Source organism: Ctenopharyngodon idella, chromosome 12, assembly GCF_019924925.1.
Source record: "Ctenopharyngodon idella isolate HZGC_01 chromosome 12, HZGC01, whole genome shotgun sequence".
Taxonomy (NCBI): Eukaryota; Metazoa; Chordata; class Actinopteri; order Cypriniformes; family Xenocyprididae; genus Ctenopharyngodon; species Ctenopharyngodon idella.
In genome coordinates this window covers 24,184,609-24,195,898 of record NC_067231.1, presented here as the reverse complement: position 1 = coordinate 24,195,898, position 11,290 = coordinate 24,184,609, and the positions used below count along the sequence as shown (strand labels likewise).

At 36.7% G+C, this 11,290-nt stretch overlaps 1 protein-coding gene and 1 long non-coding RNA gene across 2 annotated transcripts in view; one reads left to right on the top strand and one right to left on the bottom strand.

Annotated features, from left to right (window-relative positions):
* Positions 1-355: 355 nt before the first annotated feature.
* LOC127523631 (uncharacterized) overlaps positions 356-11,290 on the bottom strand; it is a 71,618-nt gene continuing 60,683 nt past the window's right edge. Inside the window, exons 2-3 of the long non-coding RNA XR_007932909.1 lie at positions 749-852; positions 356-649 (exon numbers count right to left, since the gene is read on the bottom strand). This is a non-coding gene — a long non-coding RNA (uncharacterized LOC127523631). The remainder of the gene's footprint in view (positions 650-748; positions 853-11,290) is intronic.
* Positions 2,516-9,806, top strand: tekt3 (tektin 3). The gene is made up of 8 exons (XM_051914562.1): positions 2,516-2,778; positions 3,466-4,064; positions 4,844-4,927; positions 5,682-5,752; positions 5,882-6,025; positions 6,101-6,323; positions 7,982-8,136; positions 8,283-9,806. The coding sequence occupies exons 2-8, from the start codon at positions 3,492-3,494 to the stop codon at positions 8,497-8,499; spliced, it is 1,467 nt and encodes a 488-aa protein (XP_051770522.1). The 5' UTR covers positions 2,516-2,778; positions 3,466-3,491; the 3' UTR covers positions 8,500-9,806.

The window sequence follows — 11,290 nt, the reverse complement described above, 5'->3', positions numbered from 1 at the left end:
ATGCACTCTGAGCAGGCTTCACGATGGTCTGATGAAGCACTGGAAGTTCACCGACTTCTAAACATCCACACCTGCGGTAGATCTTGCACAATGCCCAGGAAGGTGCACTGTCTCCAGCCTTGCCATGCTCTAGTGGTCCATCCATCTTACAGACATCCACACCCGCGGTGGATCTTGCACGATGCCCAGGAAGGTGCATCGTCTACGGCCTTAAATTTACTGTTATTAACAGTTTATTTTGTAGTGTTTTTACAATATTTTACAATCTACATTCATGCAATACATTTAAAAAGCATTGATACATTTAAAAACAATCTATACAGTACATTTATTCAAAATGCATCAATACATTTATAAAAAAACAATCTATATTTATTCAAAAAGAATCACTACAATAATTCAATAAAAATCAATACATTTACATTCAATGGCCATGAAGAATGACACTGAGACTCAGAGACTTATTTTCCTTTTGCATGAGTTAATACATGTCAACACCCTCTTCAGAACTGAGAGACAGAAGCCCAGCACAGGAAAAACACACGACACCCAGCCTGAGTCCTGGACGCATGTGTGTGTCTCGTAGCCTGGGCTGTAACAGGACACACAGATGATCATGCTGTGTTAAACAGGCCAGTCTTCGCTCATCCTGTTGAATGAATCATTGATAAGGCAGCTGTAACCCATACTCATTGAGGGGGAGTGGAGGTACTGGGGGCCATGCAATAATTAGAAGGTGTCATCTCACCTAATTCACAGATTCATAGCTCAGATTCCCTCCATTCAGGATGATGATTGTAAATACAAATAATGGTAGCCATGACAGTGTGGGGTTTCTTGATTGGAGAAGTCCTTCATATGTCACCAGAGAGAAGTTTGTCATTTAATGGATGCTAAAAACTCAGCTTTGCCATCACAGGAATAAATTACATTTTAAAATATATACAAATAAAAACAGTTATTTTATAAATTGTAATAATATCTCACAATATAAAAAATAAGTCTAACTTGAACTGTAAAATATTGTAAAAACGCTACGGAAAAAAAAAAATAAAAAAAAAAACTGTTAATAACAGCAAGTTCCTATACTATATACAGGGACAAACTGTAAAAGCTCTAATAAAAGATTCATGTAATTTTCAGTAAAATACAGTAAAACAGAACAAATGAAATAATTTACAGTGAAAAACTGTAAACTGACATTCCCAGAATTCCCTGTGTGACACCACATTTGAAGGTATTTTGTTCTAATAATTTCTTTGCACGTATTGGATTTTATGTCACATTTTTGTTGTTTAACTAATGTTTATTGCATTATTTAAGTGTCATGTGTGTTACCATGATAGTATTTTGTGTTTGCGTGAATGATACAACATAGTACTGAGTTTCTCAAGGGTGTGCGCCTTTATAGGCTATACTGAGAAATTACATTAGTCCATCTGTACATTTCATTTCAAATACCAGTAATGCTATAACTATCCTCTAGACAGGACGAAACATCAGTACAGCGTTCAGCAGAGGTGCTACTCGCTTTGCACTCAACACTTACATTCACACTTCCAGCTGTTTCCTGTCCAGATGTGCCATACCCCTGCGGCAAGAATTGGAGCCCATTTCATCTGTGAAATATTAACTGTGCAGTTTCCTAGTCTAAAAAAATGCATAAAGGCCTATTTTCACTGCACATAGATCTCGGTCTCATTATGCCAAACACCTTCAGTTTGATGATCAGTTGAGACAAAAGTAAAAAAAAAAAAAAAAGGTACTGAAACAATCAGAAATCACATATTGAAGTCTCAGCTTCAATATGTGAAAGATTAGACTACAGACACAGAGATATCTGCATTCTCAGACGTCAGCCCTGAATGATTAGTTGAGGATGATTGCCCTCACTACTCTTAACAGTGGCAAATGAAAACACTTATGAATTAATACAAATTGCATTGGACTTTCAGTAGCATGCTTGGCATTAAATGGCATGAAGCTATGCCAAACGATAATGTCTCTCAGAGGATCAGAATGACCCTTTGTCTCAGTTCATCCACAGCTGATCACTTTGACCCCGCTGAACTATGTTACTGCTAGTTCATGTATTCTGAATGGTTTCTGGACAGAGACTGCAATAACTCACCAGGGGGTATGATTGCCCAGAAAGCATGAAGTGAGAATATTTTGTGTTCAGAAACAAAGATGATCAAGACAGATATATTGGACCCTTTCACCCAAGATATATATAAAAAAAAAACATATATATATATATATATATATATATATATATATATATATATATATATATGTGTGTGTGTGTGTGATCTCAATCATATATATTAATATATCATCTCATATGTGATCTCAATCATATATACAAATGATGTGTATCTATATGTTAATATATACATGTATGTAAATGTCAGGTAACTAACGTTGGCCTATCATTCGTTTAATGTGTATGTGTATATATATAGAGAGAGAGAGAGAGAGAGAGATCTCGAATAGCCCTGTCTACCAGTGCATTTGGTTGCTATTGGTTAGTGTTGAAGTAGTGTTGAATAACTGTGCTTTCGATTGAGCTCTTAGAGAAGTGATTCGCGGAATGACGACTGGTGAAGGGCTTGTCTATCAATAATGCACAACAGTGCCGTTCAAGATCTCTCGCGCATGCGTAAAGTCCTCCACAGTTCTGCATACAGGTGCGCGCATACACCTGTCAACGGTGTACAGACCGCACACATGTGCACGAGCGCTTCATGCGAGTGACAGACGAGATTCAAACACACGGTGAGTTTACAACGTTTTCATTTAATATCATATAGCCTATAAAGATGTTTACAGATTATCTTGCTCGAGTTATTTAGTCAGTTTGATTTTTCTTTGATGCAATTTGGCGCATTTTGGACAAGATATTAATATAAAACGATGCAATGCAAATGTTCTGTCCCAATGTTTAATTTGCATTTGCACGTGTTCATTTTAGCAGCGACTTACAATTAGCCTAATATTTGCATATTGTCTCTTTCAGCACTTAAGTAAATTAACAGCTAAGCAAATTAATAGAATGTGTAAAAAAAACAGAAAAAGAAAAAAAAAGAGCATCACTTGTTCTAAGCGTATATAAATGTTTTTCAATGCCTTGCATTGTATAAGTAACAAGTTATAACTTTAATTCATAACATTAACAAAAATTAAGTAAAGCTTAACAGAATGCATATTCAAATGGTTAAACTAAAATACTTTGATATCTATAATATTTCCATATACTGTACTGTGACCAGGGCTAGTTTTTCTTTTCTTTCTTTCTTTCTTTCTTTCTTTCTTTCTTTTACTGCATTTGCCCTATTTTACATTTTCACCTCAGTGCAGTCTGATATCAGGGCCCGATGCCCAAATATCCATGTCGGAGATACAAACCCAGGAATATTCACCACAGTACACATATTCCAAAGCAAATTTTGTTCTATTTCCCAGGGAAAAGGTGGCTAATTGATTGACACATGGAGCTAATTGGATCCACCCAGATGGCCACTTATGCTCGGCCCAAAACCAGCCACTTCCTGCCAGCCATATCCACCACGGCATCCAGTTACAGGAGCCACCAGCCAGCCCTTACCCTCAACCAGAATTCAAACATGCCCTGGAGGACTAATTCTTACTTTAGAAGTGGCAGCGCTATCCCGACTGTATCAGCACTTCAAAGAGACAACCTGGACTTAGTCCGGGCCAAAACCATGTTCTACCCCTCTAATAGGACGGCTCTCAGTACACGATACATGCCAGAGGACTGGTACAAGTCTAACCAAAGTAACTACAGGGAGTCAGAGTCGTCCCGGAACAGTGCCGAAAGGCTTCGGAGGGACACGATTCGACTGATTCAGGATAAGGACCAGCTGACTCGCAGAACTCAGGACACCACTAGCAAGAACATCGGAGAAAGACTGAACGACATCAGCTTCTGGAGGTCCGAGCTCAATCATGAGATAGACAACATGGTGACAGAGATATCAGCTCTAACGGATGTGAAAAGAAGGCTGGAAAGAGCACTAGCTGAGACAGAAGGGCCACTGCAGGTGATATATTTATTATATACACATATATATATATATACACATACATACATATATATATATATATATATATATAATTTCACCTCTTCACGAAACAGCTAAAGGCCATTTCATGTTTTTACTATTGTAACAAATATTCCATCAGTGTTCCCATCAGTGCACAGCTCTAGTGGTCTGTTGTCAGTTGCACACATAATTTGGGTCACGGTGACAGCTAAAGACCCAGTAACTATAGAAAAGCCCACAGTTGAGTGTCAGGTGACCCATTGTTAGAAACAACTTGGTAACAGAACCTAGTGGGGTGTAAGATATACACACTGAATCACACTGAGCACTAGATCTACAATGACCTCAATGTGTTCCACCTCTGTCTTTACAGAGTTACCCGTCTGAGTCACAGTAAGAGACTGTTTCTATAGAGACCACGCCAAAACATGGTGACTATTGTGCTGGATGTGTTCCAAATTAGTGTAGTGCCACTGTCGTCACCTCGCAGGACTAACCACGAGAATGATCACAAGACGTTCCCATAGTGATGTGATTGCTTACTAGAGCTTCCGTTTCTGTTTCCGTTCACATTTTGAGTGAGGATGTGTATGTAACGTCCTGTATTCATTAATACTCCATTTGTTGTTCGGTTTTGCTTTGCAGCCATAGTGTATCTGATCTGAACACTGTAAAATAAAATAAAATAAAATAAAATAAAATAAAATAAAATAAAATAATAAAATAATAAAATAGATATTGAATTATCTACATTAATCTCTTTCTTCCCTCTCCAGGTGTCTCAGGAATGTTTGTTCCACAGAGAGAAACGGATGTCCATTGATCTGGTTCATGATGATGTAGAGAAAGATTTGATTAAGGTGAGGTCACCTAAGCCTTCATCTAAACACATAACACCTGAAACCAAAAAAACAAGCTCAAATAATGAATCAAGGATTTTGCGAGGGGCTTTCTTAAGCAATTACCTTTCTATTTACATAAAATGTAATACATGGCTCTCTGGAATATGTGATTTTGATTGGTCAGTGGACTCTTTTCACAAACTGTGATAATGCATTTTCAGAAAATTCCCGCAAAGTTTTTTTATATTTTCAATTAACTCTTTCCTCTTATCCTAGCTTCATGCATTCTTTTTTATCAGCACTTGAATGTATGGTAAGTTTCATAAAAAAAGCAACATTTTGAACAAAAAGCTGAGAAAATCACGTTTTTGTCAAAGATTTTGTACGGATCAGATTCAGAATGATGAACAAAACATAGGTCGAGTAGATTGTGGCAAATTTGCCATTTTTTTCTTTTGCTGTAGGAATGTAAAGAAAACCTAATATATTTGTTGTAATTCTCATTCACCATTATAGAAGTTTACCCAACTATTACAACTTCCACTTCTAAAAACCCCCCAAATGTGAAAAGAGTCCATTCTGAGCAATCTGAGGTCAAATATTTTATATAATGACCACAAACTGTACATAGCTTATCATTGTCCTAGGCAACTGATTTCCAAGTTAGCTGTGTTTTATGTCACAATTATAAATCAATCCATGAACCCACATAAAAAATGCTGAGTAGTCATATTTTCTATTTTTGGCTAAAGTTAATTTTGCAATTTTGCAGGAAGTGGAGGTGATTAAGTCATGTCAGGAGAGAATGAGGCGACATTTAGAGCGAGCTATTGCTCAACTAGCGTGAGTCTCTAAATAACCCTAAGATACAATTTTGCTTTCTAATGGTCAATTTTAAATGACATACTTGAAGAATTGGTCAAGGTGTCTTTGAAACACAATGCATGTGGTTATACTGATTAATATCCTCAGGTCGAATCGTGCAGCACAGCATGAACTAGAGAGAGATTTGAGTGACAAGGTCACAGCACAGAGAATCGATGACAGGTGTCACCATCTCAGAAACACCTCTGATGGAATCAGCTACTATAGAGGAATTGATCGCCTGGACCCATCGTGAGTTCTATTTTATTTTAAAAAAAGTGAAGTATATATAAATGTTATCATTTACACTCTTTATGGTCTCCTCAGTATCAGCCTTCCAGACTCCTGGTCGAAGTTCACCGACGATAACATCCTGCATTCTCAGAGTCAACGAGCCGCATCTCACAAACTCCGTGATGAGATTGAGATTCTGCTCAATGCCACTTCAAACGAGATGTGGAACCAGTTTAACACTGTGAACGTGTCATTCACCAACCGTATCTCTGAGACGGCAGACACCAAGAACAGTCTGCAAACTCACCTGGCCAAGGTAACCACAGGATGCTGAACATTACGTCATTACTTTTAACCGCTCATTTCGGTTCTAGTTCAGGAAGTCAAATCAAGTGAAAACTGGCTAATAATTCAAGTTTTAGCTGTTAGTTGTCCCAAAGGCGTGATATGTTATAGTTTAATGTAAGCAGGAATTTGTAAATTGCAAAATAAAGAAGTCAATAGTCAAAACAGTCACATAGAATTATTATTATAGATACAAAAAAGTATGATGTTAGTCAAGTTTTTGCATTAAAAAGGGGGTCACAACAGGTTCACAAAACAATCTACACTGTAATGTGCATCAATCAATCAATGCATAAATGTATGTCAGACTAAAATGATCCATTTCCTTCAGTCACTTTTGAAAGGATACTTTTATCTTTAGATATGCAAACTGGAATGACACTACATTCTTCTCCTGGAGAGAGATTTGAGTGACAAGGTCATAGATAATAATAGAATCTATCTTCCTCCTTACTTACTTCACTTTGACTGGACAGGACCGAAAATAAATGGCCTTTTCCTTGCCTGCTTGTGTATGCTGTATAAAGAAGTAGACGGGAAGCTCTAAACACTGGAGTCTATTGTAGAGGAGGTTAATGAAGGGCATGAAGAAGCTCTGTCAGCTGTCCATAATGTTTAAGCTCTTGACGGCTGTTATCAGAGGCATGAGGTAACCAATAAACAACCTTCATTTATGATGGTGATTGGTCAAATTGAGATTACATCAAAATGTGGTTGTGAGGGACTGTTTGTCTATGTAAGAGATGTCTCTGTAACTAGAATATTTTTTTATGACCATTATGTATTTAAGTGGATAATATGGGCCTTCTGTAACTATGAAGCCCTTTCAGATCCCTTACACATCGATCAGTTTAAAGGCGTTTTAAAGGGTTAGTTCACCCAAAAACGAAATTTCTGTCTTTAATTACTTACCCTATGTCCAAACCCGTAAGACCTTCATTCATCTTTGGAACATAAATTAAGATATTTTCGATGAAATCCGAGGGTTTTTGAACCACGCAGCAACGTCATTGCACCTTTCAAGGTCCAGAAAGGTAGTAAAGACATCGTTAAAATAGTTTTTGTGCACAAAAACAAAACAAAAATAACAACTTTATTCAAGTTTCATAAATATTTTATACAAATTTACTCTATAGCTTGGCAAACAATAGCAAGACAATTTGCAGAATTACATCTTCTGTAAAGAATCAATTAAATCATATTAATAAATTTAACCAATTTGAACTCTATTAAGTAATCCAGAAATTTATTCCATGAAAAAATAAACAAAAAAAATAGATAAAATAGAATATTGTAAAATAAAAATGTGATAATAAAATAAAATAAAATACAAAATATAAAATTGTTCTGCTTACCTTGAGGTTCAATTTCTAAATTTCTACTCTCTCCACTTTGTCCTGGCATGGCAGTGTGGGTGGGTGGGAAATTTGCCCAGAAAAGAGCAATACCAACCTAATTTCAGATTTAAGTGCTTTAGACTGTCAATTATGATATATAGAGTAGAAATAAGTGTACCTGACTGGACCGTTTTTAACTTTGAGAAGGGTCAAGAAGTCAGACACAGAGAATAAGTGACTTTGTCACTTATTCAATCAACTCTCTTTCTCTCTCTTGCTTTCTTGTTTCTAGACCCTTCAGGAAATCTTCCAGACCGAGATGCTGATTGAAGCTTTAAAAAAGGCAATCCGAGACAAAGAGAACCCACTTAAAGTGGCCCAAACCCGCCTGGAAGAGAGGTCTCGCAGACCCAACGTCGAACTCTGCAGAGACAACCCTCACCATAGGTAACCTATTTAAGTCTCTAAAGTCACGAGTCAGCAATATTAATGTTATTTGCCATGAAAAGGTCTCGATACATATACAGACAACTTATGTTTTGTAAAACCAGACGCAAAAAGCTCTGCTCTCCTTGTCTTTACCTTTCTCTCAGGTTGATTACAGAGGTGAGGGAGATTGAAGACACCATTCATAAGCTGAGAGAGAGATTGATGGAGGCCGAGAAGACTCTGCAGACTCTGGTAAAGACGAAAGTTGCTCTGGAGCATGACCTGTCAATCAAGGCCAACTCTCTGTTCCTGGATCAGGAAAAATGCATGAGCATGAGGAAGAGCTTTCCCAGCACTCCTCGTCTAGTCGGATACACCTAGATCTCCCAGAACCTTCTCTAGAAGCTGCTTAACCATTAAACTAAATTCAAATGTTGATGTTTAAAAGACAAACTGCAAGATTAGTGTCAGAACAGCTTGACAGTTCCTACTTAGTTGACATCTTATACGTCACTATTATTGCTTCACTCACCTCTCTCTGTTAGGCTGAACACACCATAATGATTGTAATGATTAGAATTGATTGTCTCTTGTACGTTGCCTGTCTGGATAAAAAAAAAAAAAAAAAAAAAAATCAATAATCCCTGAACTGCTAGAAAATAGTAAAATTGCCCTTTAGTGAAGTAACTTTATTAGCACTAATCAATTTGATATTTACCATGCATGATTATAGTGTTTTGACGTAGATGTGAAGTTTAGAGAAAAACTTGTTTCATGAAAACAAAATGACATTGTGTGTAGTGTTCTTTAAATATGACCATTAAGGTTTGATTTAAGCAGTGAATGCACCTTTAATCATAGTAGTAGTAATCCTTGTTAGTCTTATTAGAAAACATTAATAATGAGTATAATACAAAGCTCAGTTCATCAGCGATCTTAAGTGCTCCAGACATCTGTTGAACTGAAATTGTAAACCGGTTTGATTTCTGCTCAGGTGCGACATGATTCTGACAGTTTGCAGACAGTGGACACGACACCTTGCTTTTGTTTGTTTAGTTCAGAGGTCCACTTGAGGGCTGTCGCTGATAAGTGATCTTCAATCCACACTTCCCTGAGTTTACCAAAGCACAGTGGAGCTGTAGTTCTCATGTTCTTCTGAAGTACAAACACACATTTCAGAAACAGATGCCACAGGCAAGCAGACTCATTGTTAAGTATATACACAGCATCTGGGTTTATTGATTCAGAGGGGGAACGTGTTTGCTCTTATAAACAACACATTGGTGTTCTCCTCAAAAACACACTTCAAACTCTTTACTTATAAATCAAAGTCTGCTCTGTAGTCGGAATGTTTTACAGTACAAGATGCACTTGAGATTATGTAGGTGCATCCCTAAGAACAGTGAGTTATGCGATTTTGAAAACATGCTTATGATAAATATAAACAGAGCAATGGAGACATAATGGAGAGCTATGTTATTATGAAGATTATATGTTATAGTTATAGTTCAGTTGAGTATCGGTTTTGTCTGTGATTTTTCTTCTAAAATTTCTTAATAAATTTAAAAAATAAACACAAATTTTTCCTTAAATACAGCAAGGATTCATTAAATTGATCAAAAGTGCCAGTAAAAACATTTACAGTGTTATGAGAGTTTTATATTTCAAATAAATGCTGTTCTTTTGAACTTTCTAGTCATCAAAGAATCCTGAAAAAATGTATAATGATTTAAAATATTAAGCAGAACTGCGAACTATAAAGACTCGCACATGACAAAAATATTGTGGCCACAAATTAAGAATTAGTTCTCTCGTTTTAGTAAATCGTGGCCACGTTGAACTAGTTTGTTCGCTCGTTTTGATTTAACTAAAACGAGAACGAATAAGTACAATGTGGCCATGATTTAGTAAATCAAGGGAACAAATCATATTGTGTGCTCGATTTACTTAAAACAAGGGAATGAATTAGTAAAACATGCTGACGTATTATTAAGTCGTGGGAACAAATAGTTAATTCGTGGCCACTATATACTGTACATTTTTCGTACCCGCATTACAGGCTCTGTAGTTTTCAAAATTGAAAACAATAAGAAATGCATTGCCATTACATTTTAAATATCTTAAAAATGTTAAGTTGTTTCAAATTGTAATAGTATTTCATAATAGTATGCGTTTACTGTATTTTTTAATCAAATAAATGCAGCCTTGGTGAGCAAAAACATGAAAAAAATCTTACCGACTCATTTGTAGGTTGCATGCAAGTCATTTTGATTACATTTTTACCCCAAGTAACTGACAGTAGACTTAAAGCAACAGTCTCTCTTGAGCAACTCCATACAAATGCCTTGCTCAGAAACACAGTTTTGACAGCTCATGTTGCTCATAGTGGGTTCTGAACCTTCAATCTTGGTTCCCAAATAACATCTAACACCACATCACATCAGTTTTCCCCTTCAGTGACTGACTGTTCTCTTATCCTGTCTGGTGCCAAAGAAAGTAATGCAAAAAGTAAATATTGAAATCCCCAGTTCTCTCTTCTTTTCAGGTTTCTTATCATGGCTGTGAAAGCCTTCCTGACTATATTGAGTACACAGTGGTCCTCAGAGTCTTAGATGTTTGCTACAATCATCATTGTTTTCCACATGTCTGAATCAGAGCTCCATTCCAGAGCCTGATCCAAATAACCAACCCTGACCTTTGAAATATTGCAGGAATGTGTTGCTTAAGACAAATATGACTCTGTTTGATCGGATGTTGACATAAAAAGAAGTTTCTGGAGACCTTATATTATGTGTTATTTACTGCTGAATGGTTTGGCAATTTTATTATAGATATTATTTGCATTTCAGGATTTATAGAATCTTCATGCAGAGTTATGAGAAGGTCGTAAAACCTGCTGGTCAGTTTTCATTTGCCACCTTACTGTCACATCTGAAGTGTGGTTCTCATGGTTTCCAGCAAAGAAAACATACAGACAAAACATTAGAGTGGGTCCTGCCAGCCCAGGAGAGTCATCCGGTGGCCAGCTGTGCCTGAAATTTAAGTTGGATCCCACGGTTCTCTTCTCATTGAGTTTTACACACAGACCACCACTTTAGACCTTGATATCTGCCAACAGAACAGTCTAGTTTTATTCATGTAACAGCTAGAATCTCAGTGTGGTCCAAACACA

Bases quoted from the DNA above. Each gene is read 5' to 3' on its own strand.
- tekt3 (XM_051914562.1), top strand. From the start codon at position 3,492: ATGGAGCTAATTGGATCCACCCAGATGGCCACTTATGCTCGGCCCAAA. The intron at 4,065-4,843 runs GTGATATATTTA...TTCCCTCTCCAG, and splicing joins AGACAGAAGGGCCACTGCAG to GTGTCTCAGGAATGTTTGTT. The intron at 6,324-7,981 runs GTAACCACAGGA...TCTTGTTTCTAG, and splicing joins TGCAAACTCACCTGGCCAAG to ACCCTTCAGGAAATCTTCCA.